The sequence below is a fragment of the Haliotis rubra genome, unplaced genomic scaffold, assembly GCF_003918875.1.
Source record: "Haliotis rubra isolate DU_JTF1 unplaced genomic scaffold, ASM391887v1 Scf929, whole genome shotgun sequence".
NCBI classification, from domain to species: Eukaryota; Metazoa; Mollusca; class Gastropoda; order Lepetellida; family Haliotidae; genus Haliotis; species Haliotis rubra.
In genome coordinates this window covers 149584-174910 of record NW_025767667.1, presented here as the reverse complement: position 1 = coordinate 174910, position 25327 = coordinate 149584, and the positions used below count along the sequence as shown (strand labels likewise).

General features: G+C 40.0%; 1 protein-coding gene and 1 long non-coding RNA gene across 2 annotated transcripts in view; both read right to left on the bottom strand.

The window, feature by feature from the left end:
• LOC124264517 overlaps window positions 1-25327 on the bottom strand; it is a 166090-nt gene that overhangs the window by 116405 nt on the left and 24358 nt on the right. Inside the window, exon 5 of the mRNA XM_046699257.1 lies at window positions 21260-21263. Coding sequence (XP_046555213.1) covers window positions 21260-21263 — 4 coding nt within the window. The remainder of the gene's footprint in view (window positions 1-21259; window positions 21264-25327) is intronic.
• Window positions 9046-10997, bottom strand: LOC124264521. Its single transcript, XR_006895161.1, has 2 exons — window positions 10916-10997; window positions 9046-9372 (listed from the first exon to the last, which is right to left on the bottom strand). It is a non-coding gene; the product is annotated as an uncharacterized LOC124264521 (long non-coding RNA).

Sequence of the window (25327 nt, the reverse complement as noted above, 5' to 3'; positions counted from 1 at the left end):
TGCCTTAACCCCCTGGATGCCACAGGGACAGATATGTCCTTCCCCTTCAACCCCCAATTTCAAGTCCAATAAAAAATCAAAATATCCCACGCACACACATATACTTCACAGTTTCGAATTCTGCGGTAAATTTCCTGTTTCTTGATACCATCCACCATTATTTTAGACAAGTTGAGTTGAGTTGAGTTGGGCTTTACGTCATATCGGCATTACTCCAGCCATATAGTGACAAGAACAAGTTTGCATTAATAAACATTTTAAGTACATACTCGGAATGAGTTTTATTTCAAAAACATATATTCATTACATTGTCATTTAAAAGCAGAAAAAGTCATAGCATCAAATTTAAAGGCAGGCAATTTGTTAGTCACATTTCACAGTTACAATTTATGATAGTTACATTTCACAGTTACAATTTATGATACAGATTAACTTCCCTCAGGTAGTTCACTATCAGATGAGCGCTCACGCGGGAGAACAGATCTTTTAGGTTTGTTGCATCATAATGTGAGTCCTTTGCAGACGATCAGTCCACGCATTCAAGCAGAATATGCTTGATGGTTAAAACCTCATCGCAAGAGACACACATGGGGGGTCCATCCTCATCCGTTTTTAGCAGATAGTCATAAGTAAATCGACTGTGGCCAATACGACATCGTCGTACAAGCTCAAGTGCTGAAAATGACCTTTCAAAATAGGCTTCATCGACATTTTTGACACAGTTCGAAATCGCGATTCACATCGTTATTTGCTGTATGTTTTGAAAAGTGAAAACCGGATATTTATTGGGAGTATTGAATTTCCAAAATAACATATTCATGATCACTGATATCAGTTTTACATGAAATGGCTAATGATCATTCTGAAACGTTGCCGATGAATCTAGAATCGGTTGGGATGTTTTCGAAAATACACTTACACGAACGCTGTAGAGCGCATTCCGCCATATTGGATAGTTTACAAAATCACGTTTCGCAATGTATATTTTGCGGATAGTTCAGATAGTTTTTAATGAAACTGACCTCAGTATCTACATTTAGCCTTGTCCAACATCACATCATACGTGCATATAGGGTTTACGGTGTTTTATTCTTTGAAAGTTTTTGATTGTTTGAATAATATTTACATAAGAAATTGACACATTTAGTGCAGCACACTATATTCTAAACCTTTATAAGACCATTATAAGATCAAACGTAGCCATAACTGCAACTACTTTAGTCCCTATGATATACAATATTCAATGCATTTGAACTAATATTGCAGTTTCATCTCAACAAATTCTGTCCATGTGATAATAAATGTCCAATAAATGTCAAAAGTTGATTTTCTTCTATGACGTCAAACCACGACAGAGAGGTCATACGCGTATAATGATAAGGGGGCATAACTCCGTTATGCCTAACACTAAATCAATGTAACTCAGATCACATGGAGAGAATTTGTTGTGGATACGGACGCTATATTTTCGTTATTTTTGTGCACGGGTAAACCAAACTATTCCAATTCAAAGTTCCCCGATGTGAGTGGATATGCTTTGGTAGTTTCACAATTTAGAAGAAAAGATGACAACGTACTACATGTGAAAGCACGTAATAGCGATTGGATGGCCCTATCCGATATATAAGTTAGTTCTTAGATTCCCATATTCTCCTGTTTGTGTAGATGTATTTTGACTAATTTTGCATTGTTATTACCAGAGTAATAGCCATATCTTCAAATGCAATGAAGTTGCTGAAAATAATACAACATTTTGGTTGACGTCATCGCTTGTTTTATGCATTTTGCGACGTCGGAAAAAGGCGACATTGGTATGCTGATTAGTATATATCTCACCTAATTTCTATCAATACATAAAAGGTCTCGGCTTCTTTGTCAGAATTTAACACTCTTTAGACAAAACTTAATATGACTGATTTTTCCATTTAAATAGTGTCCTGAATATATCAATAATTCTATCATGAATCGAGAACATACTAGATTCTGATTGGTTGTTCAGAAAAATCAGACGGCATCAATTGTGGATTGACGCTCATCTGATTGTAAGGCCGCTTCACCGCGCATTAACAAATCTTATTGTGCGAACTACTTCCGTTTGACCACAATGATGGAGGATCATAACAACAACTCCATGGATTTTGACGCTGACTTTCGAATATTCCACATAGGCAATTGGAATTTTTTGGATTAAAAATGCGTTTGATTTCATTGCGCTTCACTGCGCACGTATAGAACACTGCCGCACTACTTCAGCTTGACCACCAACATGACTAATATCAACACAACAGACGTGATGGAAATGCTGATAAACATTTATTTAAACTCGAAAAATACAATAATATTACAACCCCCCCCCTTCCCCAACAATTATGAGGGAACCTCACTATCATATTAATTCTATTATAAAAATATTCAAACACAGTTACAATACACAGCCCCAAACATAAACAAAACAATATGTAACATTTAAATCAGAAAGCCTTGTAAAAATACATCCCTATCTATACAAACTATGCAGCAAAACATTAGTAAACATTTACCTACCTGGTAAATGGTATATTTAATTCCGTTTAGAATGGGAAATTTGCAAGATACTAGTAGATCTAACGGTCTGGCGAAACACCACATTTATGCCACTCACAGTCATACTCCATCATATCCCGTTGCATCATTCACAGAATAATTCTGCTCTCTGACAGCTTCCCCGCAAGGTTGTCACTGTTATGTTCATCTACTTTGAAAAACGCTTGGACACAGTCCAGTCCCAAACGAAGAAAACAAAGTTCCAAGGAATCACAAGTTAGTCGCATGTACACTAAGCAGCAGCACTGTCACCCTTTTGTCGCATGTCGGGGTTGAGGCAGTACGTGAAATCATGATCGGCCGGTCATAAAAATCAACAGTCTTTGATGAGTTACAGGTCGAAGGTTGATCAGGAAAAGATCTATTCTTCGATTCTGCAGGGTTCAGATTCGACAGTCAGTCAAGTATTACCCACTGTCACTTCAAATTTCAACCTTTCGCAAAATGTAAACACTGGCTCGTCCGCCATTTCAAACTGTTGCGTACCTGTCTACTTCGAAGAAAATAGGTAGGTCAGGCGATTCCATTATAGTGTGGCCAGGGGGGTACAGTTTCACGGCACACAAAACAAGAGGCTGGTTTTAGTCGTGTGGAGTTGGGATGAAAGAAAACCCAAGATCTCGGGTATTACATAATTTAATTGCATTGATTAAACAGTAGTTTGATTTCTTTGGACAGAATATTGTTATGTTGTAATGTGTAAAAAATACGAACGGCACCTACCGCTCCCTTCACAGACGAGTTCAATTCGCCTCTCGTCCCATGCCGGATTACGCAGTGTCTTCCGCAGAGTGAGGAAGTTCGATTTTAAATGGTTCATGGTAGAATGGAGATAACCCTAGTGTGTTTGAAAATCAGAGACATGCTTTACTGAATTGATGGCGACTAAATATATCAATTGAAATTTAGTCGCCATCAATTCAGTAAAGCATGTCTCTGATTTTCAAACACACTAGGTTTATCTCCTAATTAGACGGTTTGACTGTGTATATTATTGTGAGCAACACGCGCACCTGTTTGGCATCAATTTAACGTATATGAAAAATAACATTTCACAACACCCGAGTATTTTGTTTAGGATAAGCATTTTCTTTGTTTATGATTATGTAGCTATTGTCTATATGGGACGATACATTAGAATATGGATGTAAGATTTGTCCAAATTATGACATAACATGGTTTATATATTTTTAAACAATTTTCGTATAAATATAGATAGAGCTTGATATTCTGTCATCAGAATATGTTTTCATCGAATATGAATTAATTATATTATTGAAAACAATGATAGTGAATCATAAAACGTTTCCGACAAACGCGCACCTGGCTAATCAATATACATCATTGTTTTGTCTATAAAACGACACAAACATATGCAATGAACAAGACAATACCCTTATATATGTGTACATCTATATTTCATAACATATATAAATCATTTTCATTAATATTATCAGTTTTACTTATAAGGTTGAATTAAATCGCCGTTCATTACCCTGTTCATAGGAAACTGCAATATTAGTCCAAATGCATTGAATATTGTACATCATAGGAACTAAAGTAGTTGCAGTTACGGCTACGTTTGATCTTCTAACACTTGTGTAAAGGTTTAGAATATAATGTACTGCACTAAATGTGTCAATTTCTTATGTAAATATTCAAAAAAATCAAAAACTTTCAAAGAATAAAACACCGTAAACCCTATATGCACGTATGATATGATATTGAACAAGGCTGAATGTAGATACGGATGTCAGTTTCATGAAAAACTATCTGAACTATCTGCAAAATATACATCATAATACTGACAGTGTAATCGGAAGGATTGGGCGATTGTGTTTACTCTTGTTCAACCGACCTTCACCTCAAAGAAATTGCCTAATATGTACAACAATGTTGACGTAAGACATAACTACCGTTGACCGATTTCATACAAAATGGCGGCTTTGCTGACAGGATACACAGGATTTTGCGAGGACCCTTTCGCTGATTCAGGGATCGTTTGTACATAAATATGAGATATAAGTTATCAGAATGATTCTGACTATCTGTGTATTGTTATATGTTTTTATCCTTTTCATTAGAACTAAGAGGAGAACCAGAAATGCAGATAATTACCGTTGTCGTTCTGTGTGATTTTGCGTCAGTCATGGCGTCACATTTCAAAACATACAGCAAACAACGCTGTGAATCGCGATTTTGTACTGTGTCAAAAATGGCGACATTTTCGATGAAGCCTATTTCGAAAGGTCACTTTCAGCACTTGAGCTTTGTCTAAAATAATAGTGGATGGTATCAGGAAACAGGAAATTTCCAGCAGAATTCGAAACTGTGAAGTGTATTTATTTGTGTGCGTGGGATGTTGTGATTTTTTTAGGACTTAAAAGTGAGGGTTGAAGGGGAAGGACATATAATTATATGTCCCTGTGGCACCCAGGTTTGAGAAAAAAACAGACTGCCTGGCTGTTGTGACACGCTTGTGGGTCTACCTTAGCGGACAGTGTCATGACCTTGTTCTCCTATGTCACGGATAGCCCTGAGACACATGGCGTCCACTCCCTCACAAAGTAAAGGTTTTCGGTTCCTTGACCATTTGTATTTGTAAGCCAAAATCATACCAAAGGTGTACATGTACCAAGACCTAGTAATATCTTGTTCATGTTTAAATGTTTTAATTTCGTGGATGAGATAGGTTCATTTGATCTCTGCAACCGACAAATATATTCTTTATGGACACGTTTGTTGAGTTTGTTTCTGTTACAATGTGTTGAGACGGTCCCTGAAACAGCTTCAGCTTTATCTGTTGACACTTCGTGCTTATCAGGAGAGACATTTCGCAAAAGTGACCTACTTAAAACTTGAGTTGCCTGTGACGTAATAATTCACTTGAGAACAAACACGCACACTCACACAGGCACGTACTGCCACAAATCAGCCAAGTGTAATGTGACTCTGTTAAACAAGCTAAAGGTTAGAGGAGATTTTGCCATAGTGTTAAATTATGAAGAACAACATTAAATCTCAGTGAATGACAAGCATACAGCAACGATATTGAGCGTAATCCCGTGTGTGTGCGTGTATGTGTGTGCGTGGGTTGTGTTAGAGGGAGATAGTGGGGGAGAGAGATATGTATTTAGAGAGAGAAAGGGAGAGACAGACGGAGGAAGAGCGAGAGAGACAGAGAGAGAGAGAGAGAGAGAGAGAGAGAGAGAGAGAGAGAGTTGTACAACATGTGAACTTGGACAGACGGAGGAAGAGAGACAGAGAGAAAGAGAGAGAGAGAGAGAGAGAGACAGAGAGACAGAGAGACACAGAGAGAGAGAGAGAGAGAGAGAGAGAGAGAGAGAGAGAGAGAGAGAGAGAGAGAGAGAGAGAGAGAGAGAGAGAGAGAGAGTTGTACAACATGTGAACTTGGAACCTAAACCTGACAAACAAACCAGTAACGGACATAGAAGGTATAAGGAATTTGCCGCTGAAACTTAAACCGTGTTCCCGATTTCTATGTCACCTTGCGGGGCGGTGGGGTAGCCTAGTGGTTAAAGCGTTGGCTCGTCACGCCGAAGACCCGGGTTCTAATCCCCACATGGACACAATGTGTGAACCCCATTTCTGGTGTTCCCCCGCCGTGATGTAGCTGGAATATTGCTAAAAGCGGCGTAAACCCCAACTCAGTCAGTCAGTATGTCACCTTGCGCAGCCATTTTGTCCTTAGCTGAGTTTTCACACATCTCTGTTTCTGGATCTCAAACCAACTGTTTGGTAGCAGTCTTTGTTGTCTACAAGTGAGAGGACAAGTCCCCTATCTTCAGGGAAACCAACCTCAGAGTATTACGGACAAAATTAAAGGCAAATATGACAACCTCACCTTCTTACGCTAAGCCCAACCTTTAGTACTGCTGCCACCCGCCATGTTTGTCACGTGCAGACATGTCATCAGGGATTTTCCGTACGTAATTTATCACACCTGTCAGACACTTACCGGTTCCCTTTACAAGTTATCGAGGCATCATGACCTCTCCAAATCTGGACTGGCGACCCAAGTATGTGTAACTAAAAGTTGGTTTTATTGCATGTAACATACTGATACCTACTGGGCTGTCCCACTTCTTGAGCATTTGATCGCGGTTGTAAGGTTTATATTTTCTCAAATATATCGAGAAGTGTTTCCAGACATGATTCAGGTAAATGCTTCAAAGAGCTGATAGTGAATATTATCAGCCCCTGTTGTTGTATCATGAATTTGCTGAAGGGCTGTATATATCTCATGTAATGAAAATACTAAGACCATATCATTTTGTTTTTGTGGAAGTTTAAAAAGATGGATGGATGGGATATTGTCAATTAACTAAATGCATAAACAATGTGTTTCGTGATCTATTTATAGCATATTAGTATCTATAAGTTGATCAATTACCTCACATGCAACTATATATGGAACACATGCAAATATGTGTGGAAAAAAGTATATATATGCTTAGATTGTTATATATATTTTCTTTGCAAAGTGACACAGTGGCAAATTCAACACGGGGCAATGGGTTAGTCTAGTGGTTAAAGCGTTCGCTCGTCATGCCGAAGACCCGGGTTCGAATCCCCACATGAGTACAATGAGTGAAGCCCATTTCTGGTGTCCCCCGCCGTGATATTGTTGGAATATTGTTAAAAGCGGCGTAAAACCAAACTCAGTCAGTCAGTCAGTCAAATTCAACACACTTATGACATATATATAAACTGTATGTCCTCCATAAGCAGTTATCACCTCTGTCGAAATCAAACTATTAAACCATATATTGCCCTAAACACAAACGTTAATATCTGATATTAGATATGATGACATTACCTCAGATACCACTCACTGATTGTGATAAGCATTTAAATGTTTTCTTTTTTTATATTATATTTGTTGAATATTGGGGTGGTGTGGAGTGTCTGCTCATCACACTGAAGACCCGGGTTCGATTCCCCAAATGGGTACAATGTGTGAAGCCCATTTGTGTCCCCCGCCGTGATATTGCTGGAATATTGCTAAAACGAGGCGTGAATAAATAAATGGTATATCATGGTGTAAACTCTCAACGTCGAAAATGAAGAAACGTAATGCCCTCAATAAAACCATCTTCACTCACTCACTTATGATGATGTATCATGGTGTAAACTCTCATCGTCGAATATGAAGAGATGTAATGCCCTCAAGAAAACCATCTTCACTCACTCACTTATGATGATGTATCATGGTGTAAACTCTCAACGTCGAATATGAAGAGATGTAATGCCCTCAAGAAAACCATCTTCACTCACTCACTTATGATGATGTATCATGGTGTAAACTCTCAACGTCGAATATGAAGAGATGTAATGCCCTCAATAAAACCATCTTCACTCACTCACTTATGATGATGTATCATGGTGTAAACTCTCAACGTCGAATATGAAGAGACGTAATGCCCTCAAGAAAACCATCTTCACTCACTCACTTATGATGATGTATCATGGTGTAAACTCTCAACGTCGAATATGAAGAGGCGTTATGCCCTCAAGAAAACCATCTTCACTCACTCGCTTAAGATGACATATCATGGTGTAAACTCTCAACGTCGAATATGAAGAGACGTAATGCCATCAAGAAAACCATCTTCACTCGCTCACTTATGATGATATATCATGGTGTAAACTCTCAACGTCGAATATGAAGAGACGTAATGCCCTCAAGAAAACCATCTTCACTCACTCACTTATGATGATATATCATGGTGTAAACTCTCAACGTCGAATATGAAGAGACGTAATGCCCTCAAGAAAACCATCTTCACTCACTCACTTATGATGATATATCATGGTGTAAACTCTCAAAATCGAATATGAAGAGTTGCCCTCAAGAAAACCATCTTCACTCACTCACTCACTTATGATGATATGTCATGGTGTAAACTCTCAACGTCGAATATAAAGAGACGTAATGCCCTCAAGAAAACCATCGCAACTGTGAAGAGCAACCTCCTCGTGGCGGGTGCTGGATAATGCTAATGGCTCTTCCCTCGAGGAGACCCGAGAAAGAATAGGTCCTCAGCTCCCCATTGCTGCTCGTAATAGGCGATCAAATTTGGCCACGTGTTTACCTTTGGTTGCGTCCCTGGGTGGGCAGATATGGAATCTGGTCGTTGAAGATACAGGAGCTGGCAATATTCAAGCACACTTTGCCTTGACCGGTGATAGGATAGGCCCAATGCTATCAATCGGCTGGTCACGCCATGGCCTGTTCATGGCATTTTTACATGGATTGTGATTTTTTATAACACATTCGGTTTTGTTAAAAATGTTTGAAATATTTCTGTCAATATGTGAATTTGCTTACAGCCCAATGAACCAGACGTGACGAGCTGGGTAACCCTAATTAAACTCACAGTCGTTCAGTCACACATGAGACCATCCATCCATAAGGCACAAAGCATAAAAACATCTTTATTCCATTTTCAAGCCAATGTTTAAAATAAAGACATGGACATTGTTTCATAATCCTGTAACGCTTGTAAAACATTTTATGTCTTTCTCAGTTGTAATATTGTTTACTATAGTTACACCGTGTCCTTGGAACAATAAACAAAAGCATTGAGTGTCATCTATAAGACAAATCGAATTGTTGGACAATTAACAGTTATGAGCGTGGTATCTTGAAATATATCACGCTATGTAAATTTCCCTGAGTTCAACATCTCCTGCCACTGTGAGAGCGTTCACTGGTTTCGGTTTGGGGATCTTCAGAGTGAACACCAAATTGTCATCAACAGACACCTGAAATTATTAATTCAATCAATTTTTAATCTGCCAACTTTAAAGTGAAATAACACATGTCATATTTGATTAGTTGCAGCCAAATATCACAGTATAAAAGCTCAAATAAATGTTAACATATATAGCTCGTAAACAGTTCAATAAGTGAAAGCTTCCGTTCCCATTTGGGCGTTGTCTTCAATGTCTGCTGGTGCCACCATGAGCCCAAAATTAGCAGGACCAAATTAGAGTTTTCTGGCTCAAAGTACAGCTTCGCGTAAACGATTACGAACGGTTTGCGCCGACATTCTCCTCATTTCAGTCGCTGTGACAGTTCGACTCCGCGAATGATATACTGGGATGTACCTATTCTGTGCTGCAGTGGTAATACGAGGTCTACAACTTTGAGGCCGATCTTGCGTAGAATTGGATTGCTGGTATCGAGCCCTTAAAGGACTGATAGTTCTGTGGTGAACATTGAGGTGACGTGTAACGGCAGATTGCGACCCCCCCAGCCTCCAGACGTCCAATGACAATGTTTCCATTTACAACAGTGAGTTGCGTCATAACGATATTCTTTCATTTACCTAAACAGTGTCAATGACAGTCTCAAAACAAGACGGCCTTTTATAGGCAATGCCCCTGCTCATAATTCCTCAGAACTGCGCGTGCGTATTGCGAACCACGTTTTTCTGCATGACATTTTCATGCAAGTTGACTATTTTGAAAGTAGACTTTCATTAAAGTTTCCTAAGGAGCGTTTCTTGCACTGTGCATTTGTTCCATGTACACAAGACTGCGTTTTAATGGCGAAATCATAACAATCAAACAATAATTTTGAAAATTATTTAAAATTCCATGCATCAATATCACCTATGTGTTTCTTGTTTTTGAGAGTACATGTTCACTTTCAAAGATTACAAATAACTTACAATAGTCATACATTTATTACTTATTGTTTTTTCCATTCATTTGTTGTATGAAGAAGAATAGAAATGATGGACTATGTCCATGCTCTTTTCTAACAAAACATCCCATAACTTTCAGAATCATTGCTCAAACACTTGATATTGTATATTATACTGGTCTAAAAACTGTACTAAATGTGCTCATAACATTAGTAGATATTACTGATTTGCTTGGTCGTATTGAATACGTTATGACATTGGCTCTTGTTTTGGTGAAAGGTAAGTCACATATTAGGTTGAGTGCGTGAGGTTTTACGCTGCTATGAGCAATATTCCAGCAATATCACGGTGAAGTGGGCTTCACACATTGTACCCATGTGTGGAACCCGTGTGTACGGTGTGACGAGCAAACGCTTTAACCACTAGACTAACCCACCGCTCCCCAGTCGTATGGAGGCGGTCTGTAAATTATCGAGTCTGGACCAGATAATCCTGTAAAATCAACAGCATGAGCATCGGTCAACGCAACTTGGATACGATGTCAACTAAGTCAGCGAGCCTGACCACCCGATCCCGTTAGTCGCCTCTTACGACAAGCATGGATTACTGAAGACCAATTCTAGCCCGGATCTTGACGGGTCCTGGTGATAGTGTACCTGAAAGTCATTCCACTGTAACACTACTGCCAGCTCGAATGTCGTCCATGCTAGGTCAGGACATCCTTCTGCTGCTTCCCATTTTGATTTGGCTGGTGGCCTGTGACTGGCAAAAGTCATGAAGTTGAGGTTTTTGCCGTCCTTAGATTCTACATAGATGTCTAAAGGGGTCATTTCGTCTTTTTTCAGAGTGATGCCAAACTTAAGAAATTCGAAGAGTTATAATTCAATTTAGATTCAGAATGGATGTTTTTGCTAAGATTATATATTTCAATGAAATGTCGGACACAAAATCGAAAAGGAATTACTCAATCTTGAATGATGTGTTTAGTTTGTTTTTGTTGACCGCCACACTAGGCACATTCAGCCATGTAGCGGCGGTTTGTAAATAATCGGATCTGGACCAGACGATCCAGTGATCAACATCATGAGCATCAATCTACGATACTGAGATACGATGACATGTGTCAACCACATCAGCGAGCCTGACCACCTGATCCTGTTAGTCGCCTCACGACAAGAATGGGTTGCTGAAGACTAATTTTAACCCGGATCTATAGAGGTATATAAGTTTTAAGGGTCAACCCAGTGATTGATACAATAAACAACTTTTTCATGGGGATATGTTGATGTGTTACTGACAAACAAAGGATCAATATCACGCCAAAAAGGGGGATTCGAACCGACCCAAATCGGATTATACCGCCAGTTATCACCACCAGTTCTACACTGCAGAATATTTGACGTTGAACCCGACGAATGTATTTAAAACATTATTTGATATTAAAATTTTTTTTTTATAACAAATTAGCTCGGGGCTGTCTGGTATTACTAGTAAACATATTCTCTCTAATGGACAAGGTTTTGTTTCATTCGTTGTGAGAAAATGTATGTCTCAAAATTAATAAACCTACATGCAGCATTAGAGACCACTGTAGGAGGGATTGGCAGATGTACAAACCATTTCGAATATCGGAATGTTGATAACAGGAATGTCATTTTGTCCCGGAGTTTCAAACTTCTTCTCAGAGGAACCTTTCTCTGGAGACAGAAAATGAATATTGCCAAGGGACTGGTTTGGTTTACGTGTGTTAGGGCGATGGACTACTCACTCACTCCAATATGCCGGCACTCACTCACTCACTCACTCATATTCCAGATCCCGTCACTCACTCACTCATTCATATTGCAGATACGGCACACATTCATTCATTCACTCACTCACTCACTCTCACACTCATATTCCAGATACCGGCACTCACTCACTCCAGATACCGACACTCACTCACTCACTCACTCACTGATATTCCAGATACCGGCACTCACACAGTCGTATTCCAGATACCGTCACTCACTCACTCATTCATATTGCAGATACGGCACTCACTCATTCATTCACTCACTCACTCACTCTCACACTCATATTCCAGATACCGGCACTCACTCATTCACTCAATCAATCAATCAATCATATTCCAGATACCGACACTCACTCACTCACTCAGTAATATTTCAGCAACCAGCTTTGTGGCAGGGGTATGCAAATAATCGAGTTAGGACCAGACAATTCAGTGATCACTATGAGCATCGATCTACGCAACTGACATACGATGACATGTGTCAGCCAAGTCAGCGAGTCGGACCACCCAATTCTATCCCGGACCTTCACGGGTCTAATGCCATGCTTGTCGTAAGAGCGACTAACGGGATCTGGGGTCAGGCTCACTGACATGGTTGATACATGTCATCGTATCCCAATTGCATAGATCGATGCTCAACTGTTCATCAATGGATTGTCTAGCCCAGAGGCGACTGCCGCCATGTAGCTGGAATATTGCTAAATGCGGCGTTAAATGACAACAATGAAAATTAAAAACATATGACCAATCAACAGATATATTTTGCTTAAAATACATGAAAAGAAATAGAATGCAGAACAATAAACTGCAGAACAGCATACATTCCATTGAAACAGTGATACATATCATGTGTACTCACCACATTGTTTTCATTGCCCATAGTATTGCAGTGACAAGAATATATCCTTGCTGTTTGATGAATGAAGCGGAAAAAGCCAGGTACACAGTATCTTTTGTCAGTCTTGGCAGTTCCTACAATATTGGAATACCAAACCTTGTGGCTCGGTCAAAAAGCAAACTTTACATGCTTTCCTACAGTTTCGGCAGTTCCTAAAACATTTGAATATCGGCTGGGGACAAAAGCAAACTTTATAGATTTCCCCACAGCAAACTTAATAAGGAGTTGAGCTGAATTGAGTTTTACGTCGCATCGCCATTGTTTCAGCCATATATCGACGAGACCAAGTCTGCTCATATACATATTTGAGTTACAAAGTTTAAACGGGTTTCTTGTGTCTTCATTACACAATTATCAACAAAGCCATAATTAATATAAACTGGTTATTCCTTCACAGAACTGAGCAAGTCGGTCAACGAGAATAGACAGTATATGTCTTAAAGAATTTGAGTTGAGTTAGGCTTTACGTCACATCGGGATTACTCCAGCCATATAGTGACGAGATCAAGTCTGCATTCATAAACATTTTAAGGTACAAAGGCCAAATGAGTTTGATTTGTTTAAAACCTATACATTCATTACATTATTATTTAGAAACAGAAAATGTCATTACACCAAATCCCCCCAAAAGAAGATTTGTTGCTTCATCAGGTGAATCCCTTGCATATGAAAAGTCCACACAGTCAAGCAGAATATGCTTGGTGGTTAACACTTTATCGCAAGAGATACACACAGGAGATCATCTCCATAGACAAGAGTCATCAGAAGATGACAAACGACCCCGGCCCCCACAAACAAAAATCATCTGACAGTTACTTAAAGTCCAACTCGATGGGAGAATGTCTCTCTTATCTGTCCATCCGCATACAAGAGTAGTTACTGAGCAGTGAAACCAATTATAGGGAACTGGGGGTCGTAACTTTGTGCTTCTATGTCAGGTTGACACCAACATCAACGTCAAAGGAAAAACACAAAGTTTAAGAATCTGTAACAGCAAACTACAGCAGTTGACGACCTGGACCCAGTTGTATCAACGCGTAATTATGTAATCATCAATTAAACACTAATCATTGATTAAATTCTTAATGTTTGATTAGTTAATGAAGCGTTTAAATACGGTTGTATAAACCCTTATGTAAACACCCATTAACTAAGTATGCCTCTAATAAAGGTCCCGTCATTAAACCATGATTAACTTTGGGGAATCCCCCAATTATTATTAATGATGCATTGTAGGTAAACACTCATCTATAGTCTGAATAATGACTGCCCTCAGAAATCGCAGTAAAAACTTTGAAAGTTGTGAAATACAGGCCTAGCTGAAGATAATATCCACGTATGATATATTGAACAAAACTAAATGTAGATACTGAAGTTAGTTTCATGAAAAAGTATCTGAACACATCAAAATACACATCATAATACTGACAGTGTAATCGGAAGGATAGGGCGATTGTGTTTACTCTTGTTCAGCCGACCTTCACCTCAAAGAAATTGCCTAATATGGGCAACAAGGTTGACGTATGACATCACTATCGCTGACCGATTTCTTACAAAATGGCGACTTCGCTGACAAGGGTACACAGGATTTGGCGAGGACTCGTCCCTTAATTCAGGGATCATTTGTACATAAATATGTGATGTAAGTAATCAGAATTATTCTGACTCTCTGTGTCTTGTTATATGTTTTTATAGTTTTCATTGGATAAATAAGAGAAGAAGCCAGAAATGCTGATAATTACTGTTGTCGTTCTGCGTTATTTTGCATCAGTCATGGCGTCACGCTGCACGGAAACCTTGATAAATTCTTATGAATTATCAAATCATTGCATTGTATCTGTTTTTAATTTCCTGTTTCTTGGCACGATACTCTTTCCATGCATATTCTAAAGATATTGAGCCATTGCAAGCATAGAATGGACGGCTGGGTGTCGGACAATTCCAGAAAATGCTACGCAGTGTAAAATCGGATTTTTTCTTTGTTTACATTCCAAACAAGTGCAATCTTTCGAGTACAATGTTCGTTTTCACCCCAATATCTTTCGTTTCATTTCATCTAGACAGTTGGTATTCGTGACAAAGACCATTTGTAATTTGATTCCAAAATGTATAGGGAATTCAGTGGTGTATTTCTCGCAGCTGAATATGAAATATACGTGATGTAATTGGTGTCTCAATACCGGCCTTCGCGAAACGTGATTTTGTAAACAGTATCCAATATGGCGGAAAACGCACTTCGGCGTTTGTGTAAGTGTATTTTCGAAAACATCCCAACCGATTCTAGGTTCATCGGCAACGTTTCAGAATTATCATTAGTGATTTTATGAAAAACTGATATCAGTGATCATTACTATGCTATTTTTGAAATTCTATATTCCCAATAATTGTCAAATTTTCACATTTCAAAACAAATAAGCAAATAACACTGTGAATCGCGATTACATATTGTGTCAAAAATGGCTACACGACGAAGTCTATTTTGAAAGGTTATTTTAAGCACTTTAGTTTTGTCTGATTTAATAGTGGATGGTATCAAGAAACAGGCAATTTCCCGCAGAACTCAAAACTGTGAAGTATATTTGTATATAAATATGTGATATATGTAGAATTTTATTGAACTTCAAAGTGAGGGTTAAAGAGGAAGGACATATATGTCCCTGTGGCACCCGGTGGGGGTTAATTAATCCGTTCACGAAAATGTTTCTCTTTTTTCCGACGTCCAAGTTGATGGAACATTATGTCGTCTGCTATGTTGATACAGCTAATGACGAGTTAATAATACCCCCAAACCTTCATTAGCTTAATGATGGATTAATGAAGGGATTCCTTTATTAAGGATTTAATGCAACTGAAGATAATCAGTGATTAACTAATCATAGTTTAATTAACGATTAAAGCTTTATTACAGTTTGATACAACCGGGTCCTGGTTTCCGTTTGTTCACAGTTTCATGAAAGATTACCTAGTAGGGTGAGGCTGACAAAATCCCACCCAGACAAAATCTCATAGCACAAAATGTCTTTGGACAAAATTCCACACCATATTAGGCCCCATCTCCACGGCGAGCGTTTTGAAAGCAGCTCCAAAAGAGTTTGGTACATGTGTAGATAGTGGCCTGCCTGATTTCCTTTGTTTTGTTTGCGATATTTACAATTTAGATCCTGATATGACACTATAAGCATCAATTTTCAATTTGTCCATAAAATCATTTTATGTGAATCCCTTTTGGTTTGTCTTTGATACCTACACAAGGCAAACAGCCCTGAGGGCCCTTAGATAGAGCTCGGCAAACAACACATACAGTGCTGTGACGTTTACTATGCATGTCCCATTAATATACATAATACAGATCTTGTATGAGTATACATTTTTCAGTAGGTAAATACCTGTTTTTCTTATGTTTTCTCGTTCATAGCCGTCTATCTAAACTGTGCAAGCAACACGCGCTTTACCAGTGTACAAGCGTATCCTCTTCTTGATCAGCAAAGATGAACAATTTTGTGGTGCGATGGAGATTGAAATGTAGGCACATGTAGGCACCTTTGTGTGTCGTAAACGATAAGATGCGTGACGAAGCTTGCCTGGTAAAATTACGATTTTCGTTTTTTTGTTTGTTGTTTTACTCCGCGATATTCCAGCTAAATGTCGGCGGTCTGTAAATAATGACAACTGGACCAGACAATCGAGCGATCAACAGAGTGAGGATTGATCTACGCAATTGGGATGGATACGAGTGAGTAAAGGGATTGATACGAAGACATGTGGGTGACCCGTTAGTCGCCACTTACAGCATGGTATTCCACGTGGGGACGTCAGACGTCTGACTTGGTCCGTGCACGTACATACAGTGACATCTCAGTACACCTATCACACCTCCCCAGCTGTAACTCACACCTCCCCAGCTGTACCTCACATCTCCCCAGCCGAAGTTTTCGACAACATTTAAGAATGACATGTTCAAACCTTGCTATCACTCCACCACACTTCCAACTTCAAGTCCACATTCCGTCGCTGCTGCCGTTGCGACAAGTAAATATCACACCACATATCAAACTGTTATCTGAGTAATATGAGACCAGAGCATGACCTCGAGAATACCGTGAGGGCGTCACCCGTGGTCTGGGTTAGACTATTGATCTTCAGTAACCTATGCTTGTCGTAAGAGGCGACTAACGGGATCGGGTGGTCAGGCTCGCTGGCTTGGTTGACACATGTCATCGGTTCCCAATTGCGCTGAACGATGCTCATGCTGTTGATCACTGGGTTGTCTGGTCCAGACTCGATTATTTACAGACCGCCGCTATATGGCTGGAATATTGCTGAGTGCGGCGTCAAACTAACCTCTCTCACTCAAACTCACTGAGCGGGCGCGTTGACTGAGTGTATGGGGAGATTCAGTATATTTATAATTGAGTCGTGGACAAATTTACCTAATTTATCAGAAATTACTCTTTCCTATATAGCATGTACAATCAAAGATGTGAATATTTATTCGGAACAAGCATTGACTGCATCCCAGTTTTGTTGTAAACTGTCAGATATCTTCACGCCTTTTAAACTTTTTTTATTGAAATTTTAATTGACATTCTGTCAATGTCCTGGAGTGTTTGTTTGTTGTTTAACTACACATTAATTCCAGTTTTAGGACACATAAATTAACACAAGTCATGTTGTCCTTGGCAACAGCCCAAGTGTTATCAAAGAAAATGAGATTACATGCCTCAATCTGTTGGATCATGTACATTTTATGTCAAGACACCCATCTCTTCGTCGCGTAGGCCACCCGTCGCGCTTCTGAAGAGACCCGTGAAGATCCGGGTTAGAAAATTGTTATTCAGCAAACCATGCTTGTCGTAGGACTCCACTAACGGGATCCGGTGGTTAAGTTCGCTGACTGGGTTGACACATGTCATCGTATCTCAATTACGTAGATCGATGCTCATGCTGTTGATCACCGATTGTCTGTTCCAGACCCGATTAATTACAGACTGCCGCCATATAGCTGGAATATGCCCGAGTGTGGCATAAAACTGAACTCACTCACTGTTACTGAGGATCATTCTTTCCTTTTTTCTCTTTATATTTGAACAATTGTACACGACGACTGGGAATTCATACATACAATATATACTACTCAAAACAAGTTAAGGGTCATGCGATGTCATCATGTAATGCTATTGATGAGGCTGGTTGCATTATGTACAAATAAAACTTTACATTCCGTGTATGGCAGTTCATCCAAAACCATTGCAGAACCTGGATAAAGGCTGCAGATAACTGTGGTGCCAAAAGTCATCGTGGTAGGGTGTTAAAAAATGAACAAATTGAAACATCGAGTGCTTCACAGAAGCGCCACCACTGTGTGTGTGAAAGATGATGTTTCATCATGAACAACATGTGCACGTGTTCTTCGTGGGATTAGTCATGTGCATGCTGATTTCCCCTATAAAACTTGTAATTGTTGCATTGTTATTGCCACTTGAAATTCAACAATGGCAAGACGTCCACTGAGCATGACAGACAGAGGAAGAGCTCATGCGTGGCTTCAAGATGGCGAAACTCAACACAGTGTGGCTCAGAGACTAAATGTGAGTCAGAGTGTCATTGGAAGGTTATGACACCGGTTTCGTGTCACTGGAACGCTGACTAATTGACCACGATCTGGCAGGCCTCCATCAACAACTCCTAGAGAAGACCGATACCTGACAAATATGGCTCTCCCACAACGCAGAGTAGCTGCCAGACAATTTCGTGACCAACTGAGAACTGCCACAACTGCCACAACTTGCAAGTTCCCTGGTATTTGATCAGACTGTCAGGAACCGACTGACGAGGAACAATCTTCGGGCACGGTGACCAGCAGTACGACCACCGCTTCTTCAGCGACACACGACGGCAAGACATGACTGGTTTAGACGTCATGTTCGTTGGCAACGTGCTCAGTGGGCATCAGTTCTTTTCTCCGCCGAGTCTAGGTTTACTCTACAGTTCAATAATGGTAGAACTCGTGTGTATCAGCGTCCAGGAGGGAGGTTTGCTGACGTTAACGTCAACCAACGTTTGACATTTGGAGGTGGGGTTGTCATGGTTTGGGCTGAGGTTTCCTTTCATCAAAGGACACCTCTCTATGTCATTAATCGTACCCTGACCGGAAATCGCTATCTACGGGAGATTATAAGACCCCTTGTTTTGCCATGTTTACAACGTACCGGCGTCGGATCCATATTCCAAGGTGGCAATGCCCGACCACACCGTGCCCGTGTTGTGGCGGACTTTCGTAGACAGAACAATTTTCAGCACATGGAATGCCCGGCATATTCAACAGATTTAGCCCCTATGGAACATGCTTGGGACGAGTAAGGACGTCGGCTTCGTAACAACCACGCCCCTCCAAACAACCGTGCAGAACTGGCCCAGTATCTCATTGCAGAATGGCAGACAATACCCCAAGCCTTCTTCCAACGTCTGGTGAACAGTATGAGACAGAGGTGTACTGCTTGTCTTACTGCTCGAGGTGGTTACATCCGTTATTAGTCCAATGTTGGCTTTTGAATTTTCACTTCTGACAGTAGGTCACTTTGACCTTATTGATCAGCAATCACTGACATTCCTGCTGTTTTTGTCTCCCGTTATGGTTATCATGAAATGTTGGCTACATTTTACTGTTATTTATATTTGTAGCTATGGCCATTAAACGTTTTGACCCTTAACTTGTTTTGAGTAGTATACAATGGTTGGTCCAAATGATATGCATGAATATTTACTGAATTAACGAAGCGATCGGCAAAACTAGTTTCTGATCTTTTTTGTAATTATCACAGTACTTTCTAAGCAGCGTACGGCATTTCTTATTCCAGGAGAATTGAAACATAGGAATCCTTACGGTTTGGATTAAAAATCCACGAAACTGCTAAACAATATGCCTCAAAATCTACATAAGTGATAATTTACCCAAAGTCATGATAAATGAGTTGTGTGCCCAGCACAGGGCCTAGGTTCAGACAGGGAGGACGGGCTAAGCGTGTGTAGCACATCCTCCCTATCTGAACCTGTGCTCAGCTCGTGCAGCCCATCCTCCCTATCTGAACCTGGGGCCCAGTGTCTGTAGCACATCCTCCCTATCTGAACCTGGGCCCGGCTCGTGTAGCCCATCCTCCCTATCTGAACTTGGTATGGGTCACAGCCAAGTTTAGTCGACGAAATTTACCACGTAAACCTGTTTCACACTTTTGGTAGCTACATGCATAACATAAAAAACCTGTTTCATTATTCAGAACAGTTTCTTCTTGTACCTGATTCAGTATGCGTAGTTTCTGAAAACCTTCCACCCCTAGCGGCGATTCTACTAGTATTTCCGGTGTACTCTTTATCTCGTAACAGCAAACAGTTTCCCCTCTTGTCAACAGTGTCGTCGAATTTATGATGATATTATAATAACCTTGACCCCATAGTAACCTTTTTAGGGTTTATATTTGGTCTAGGCCGGGAATTATAATACCTAGAATTGGTTGTCGGGGAATTAGCTTGGGACCGCAACCCTTTCAAATAACCAAGAGAAGCATCGGCCATGAGTCATTTCATGAGTCATTTACATTTCATAATAAAACATCAGCAAATTCATAACCTTGCAGAATTAATATATTCTGAGAATCATGAATTAAGAATCGCACAGACGAAAGAAGGTTACGATGACATAAACTTTATTCCTGTCCGTGATAATACGTAAAAGGGTAAGTGTTCCTCCCGTTCACCCATCCCAAATAATATTTATAAATATTCTAGAATTATAAACAAAACTTAACACAACAATTACTAGCGACCTCACAAAATGATTAAAAGTCCAAAATTTAAGTTAGGGCTAGGTTTAGGGTTAGGTTTAGGGTTAGGTTCAGAGTTTGGTTTAGAGTTGGGGGAACGGAAGGAACTCTTTCGAGTAACAGACTGAAACAAACGAAAGGTTCAAGTCAGAACACAATCTGGAAGCATTTTGATAATGCAGAAATGAACAGTGTAACGACAGCATTACAGTGAAGCGCTAGCGTGACCGATATCTTGAAATTGTACATGCGCTTCAAATTGACAAGTTGGACATTAAGGCTATCTGTACTCATTTCTGACAATAATTAACTATTTGTGAAAATATCACCGTTTACACTACACAAGAACACTAGAACTAAATATAAAATACCATTTATAATACTAACTTACTCTGTACAGAGCTCAAACTTAATGTAAACTAATTTGAATCGCCACGCTGCACTGGGCGGGAATGAAAAACCGATGCGGTGCACATTTTGATGCATGAACAAATCTTATGGAAACTGACCAGTAAAAACTGTTATAGAAACAACATCTAGGTAATGTTATAACTCATATGCATCATATACATACACTTTGGTGGCCTATTTTCACTGTTAGTGGGATGGAATCCCAGTCCTGTTGCAAGTTTGCCATTGCGGCCTGTTTCCATGTGCTTTTAACTAATGGAGGTAACTGCGACTCGGTTAGTGAATTGCGAAATAAACTATTAACGAAACCCCACAAAAATGATATAACCCTAACTGACAATGCCGAACGGCATGTAATTGAATGGGTAAACGTCTACATAGAGATTAACAATACTGATGACGCAGCAGTATGTGAGCAGCTGAATAAAACAACAAGTGTTATGTGGGCTCAAGAGGTTTCCGTATTCAGTATATTTACCTCACGTAATATGTACATTGTTTAAACATTTTTTGATGAAAGGTAGCATGGAACATTTGAATTAAACACATATAATAATCATTTAGAAATACATTCTCTGGCATACACTTTGATTGCAAACACGCAATAATATATACAACATGTGCACAAGAATTTCTTTGCTTCCACGAGCCCGATTATATGTACTGGTAATTGTGATTTACTGAACTTATATTATGTCTTAATTTTACTATATTTTTCTGTAAACTATGTTGATGTAAATTGAAATGTTAGATTGGTGTTACGTGGTCTCACCTAACTATGATACAGATATTCCCTGTTGTAACTTAATCAATACTGCATAGTTTAATGATAATATTGGTGTAAACAGTATGGAACGCCATAGAAAACAGAGAAAATATGAACATAATTTAAGAATATACAATGAATGAATTGAACATGGCTTACCTTCAAATAACCAAGAAAAGTATCGATTAGTGGCCAGTCTTTATTCGGGGCATTTCATGAGTTCGGGATATGGTCGCACGTTCAATGGTCCCTTCTTTTAACAATACTTACAAATGTTGCTAATCTACACTGCTGACTATCTGAATCGTGAGATTACTTTGAAGCTTTGAAAGACTTGAGAATGCAGAAATGACCAAAATTATCTACCAGGTTTCACGGGAGCGTGTCATCGTAGAGCAATGTTACTTCTCTCCCCGGACATGTCGTCTTAACAATTAGTACATAAAGCTTATCAAGAAAACTTGGGAATAAAGACGAGCGTATATCGATACTGACAGATTATAGACTTGGACCATGCATATAGTCTTAAAGCTTTAACACATAATGCTAATTATCTTACAACTTGGAAAATGAAGATCAACACTAGCTTAGACAGCATTTAGTATTCTCGTTATTGATTAAAGTATACAAAATGTGCTGTATAGTCCTATCTTATAAAGTCACAATTATTTGATAAAAGAAAGTATGACGTATTTTAGAACTATGATAATAACATTAATGTAACGTGCATGGAGGTCGTGGATTTTCGTTTTCAGTAGAACTGCAAGGTATAACGTCACCAATATTACAACAGAAAAACTGGGGCAAGTGTACCATCAGGAAGTGATATGTAAAGTAGGGTCTTGGGTGCGACTGACCACAGTGAAGTGTGATCGACCAAGACGTGATATGTAAAGTAGGGTCTTGGGTGGGTGACCACAGTGAAGTGTGATCAACCAGGAAGTGATGTGTAAGGTAGGGTCTTGGGTGCGACTGACCACAGTGAAGTGTGATCGACCAAGACGTGATATGTAAAGTAGGGTCTTGGGTGGGTGACCACAGTGAAGTGTGATCAACCAGGAAGTGATATGTAAGGTAGGGTCTTGGGTGGGTGACCACAGTGAAGTGTGATCAACCAGGAAGTGATATGTAAGGTAGGGTCTTGGGTAGGACTGACCACAGTGAAGTGTGATCTATCAGGAAGTGAAGTGTAAGGTAGGGTCTTGGGTGGGTGACCACAGTGAAGTGTGATCTACCAGGAAGTGATATGTAAGGTAGGGTCTTGGGTGGGTGACCACAGTGAAGTGTGATCAACCAGGAAGTGATATGTAAGGTAGGGTCTTGGGTGGGTGACCACAGTGAAGTGTGATCAACCAGGAAGTGATGTGTAAAGTGGGGTCTTGGGTGGGACTGACCACAGTGAAGTGTGATCAACATGGAAGTGATATGTAAAGTAGGGTCTTTGGGTAGGACTGACCACAGTGAAGTGTGATCAACCAGGAAGTGATATGTAAAGTAGGGTCTTGGGTGGGACTGACCACAGTGAATTGTGATCAATCAGGAAGTGATATGTTAAGTAGGGTCTTGGGTGGGACTGAACACAGTGAACGGTGATCAACATGGAAGTGATATGTTAAGTAGGGTCTTGGGTGGGACTGAACACAGTGAACGGTGATCAACCAGGAAGTGATATGTAAGGTAGGGTCTTGGGTGGGACTGACCACAGTCAACGGAGATCAACCAGGAAGTGATATGTAAGGTAGGGTTTTGGGTGGGACTGCCCACAGTGAAGTGTGATCAACCAGGAAGTGATATGTAAAGTAGAATGTTGGGTGTTACTGACCACAGTGAAGTGTGGTCAGTCCCACCAATGCCCAACCTTATATATCACTTCCTGGTGATCAACCAGGAAGTGATATGTAAGGTAGGGTCTTGGGTGGGTGACCACAGTGAAGTGTGATCAACCAGGAAGTGATATGTAAGGTAGGGTCTTGGGTAGGACTGACCACAGTGAAGTGTGATCTATCAGGAAGTGAAGTGTAAGGTAGGGTCTTGGGTGGGTGACCACAGTGAAGTGTGATCTACCAGGAAGTGATATGTAAGGTAGGGTCTTGGGTGGGACTTACCACAGTGAAGTGTGATCAACCAGGAAGTGATATGTAAAGTAGGTTCTAGGGTGGGAATGACCACAGTGAACGGTCATCAACCAGGAAGTTATATGTAAGGTTGGGCATTGGTGGGACTGACCACAGTGAAGTGTGATCAACCAGGAAGTGATATGTGAGGTAGGGTCTTGGGTGGGACTGACCACAGTGAGGTGTCCGAATCCATTCGAATCCCATCCGAATGGAGCTACCATTCTACACAGACGTTTCTACAATGCAAACAAACCCAAGTAAAACACTGAGACAAGTTTACACGCTGTTTATTAAAGCATCTTTGTAGCAATATGCATATGAGAAGGGAATGAGGCGTCAGTGATTTATCATCCAAAACTGTGTTCCACAGGAGATATCGCTTGTGTGAGATCAAACGATATCTCCTAGGAGATATCGTTTTGACAGTAGATTTTGTACAATGACCTGACAATGCTATGACGTCATGAACTTGATGACGTCACAATGCCATGACATCACTGCACTGCAAGTGTAATGGCAGTACCATGTTCAGAGATGTACATTTTTCATTGAAAATTAATGAAGAGTGATATTGGATGATAAACAGAATCTCACCCTCGTGTCTTCTGATATCAAATATATCAACACTCGTTAATAAAGTAAAAATATCCTCGGCAAGCCTCGGATATTTGTAACTTTATCAACTCGTGTTGATATAATTGATAACAGAAGACACTTGGGTGAGATTCTCTATATATCACATAAAACACAACTGTAAGAATACAGTTCTCATTGGAAAATACTGTTTTGTACATGGATATCAGTGAACATCACCATGAGATGAGACGAGTATGTATATATTCATCACACAATCACATTCACAAAATTACAATGATGCCGTTCCATACAGTGATGGCGTCAGGAAACAGGTAACTCCCGGCTGTGTACGGATGCCGACCATGTATGGAAAACATCAAGTTTCTCTGTGTGTGGTATTTCGTTTTTTTGTTTTGTTTTGTCATATACTCAGAAACAGCTCACAGCACGAGGTTCCACAAACTGTTCTGGAATCTGTTTGAAACATCCTGCATACATGTACACATCTGTGGAAGGCGTGGGTGGGTGATCCTGCATACATGTACACATCTGTGGAAGGCGTGGGTGGGTGATCCTGCATACATGTACACATCTGTGGAAGGCGTGGGTGGGTGATCCTGCATACAAGTACACATCTCTGGAAGGCGTGGGTGGGTGATCCTGCATACAAGTACACATCTCTGGAAGG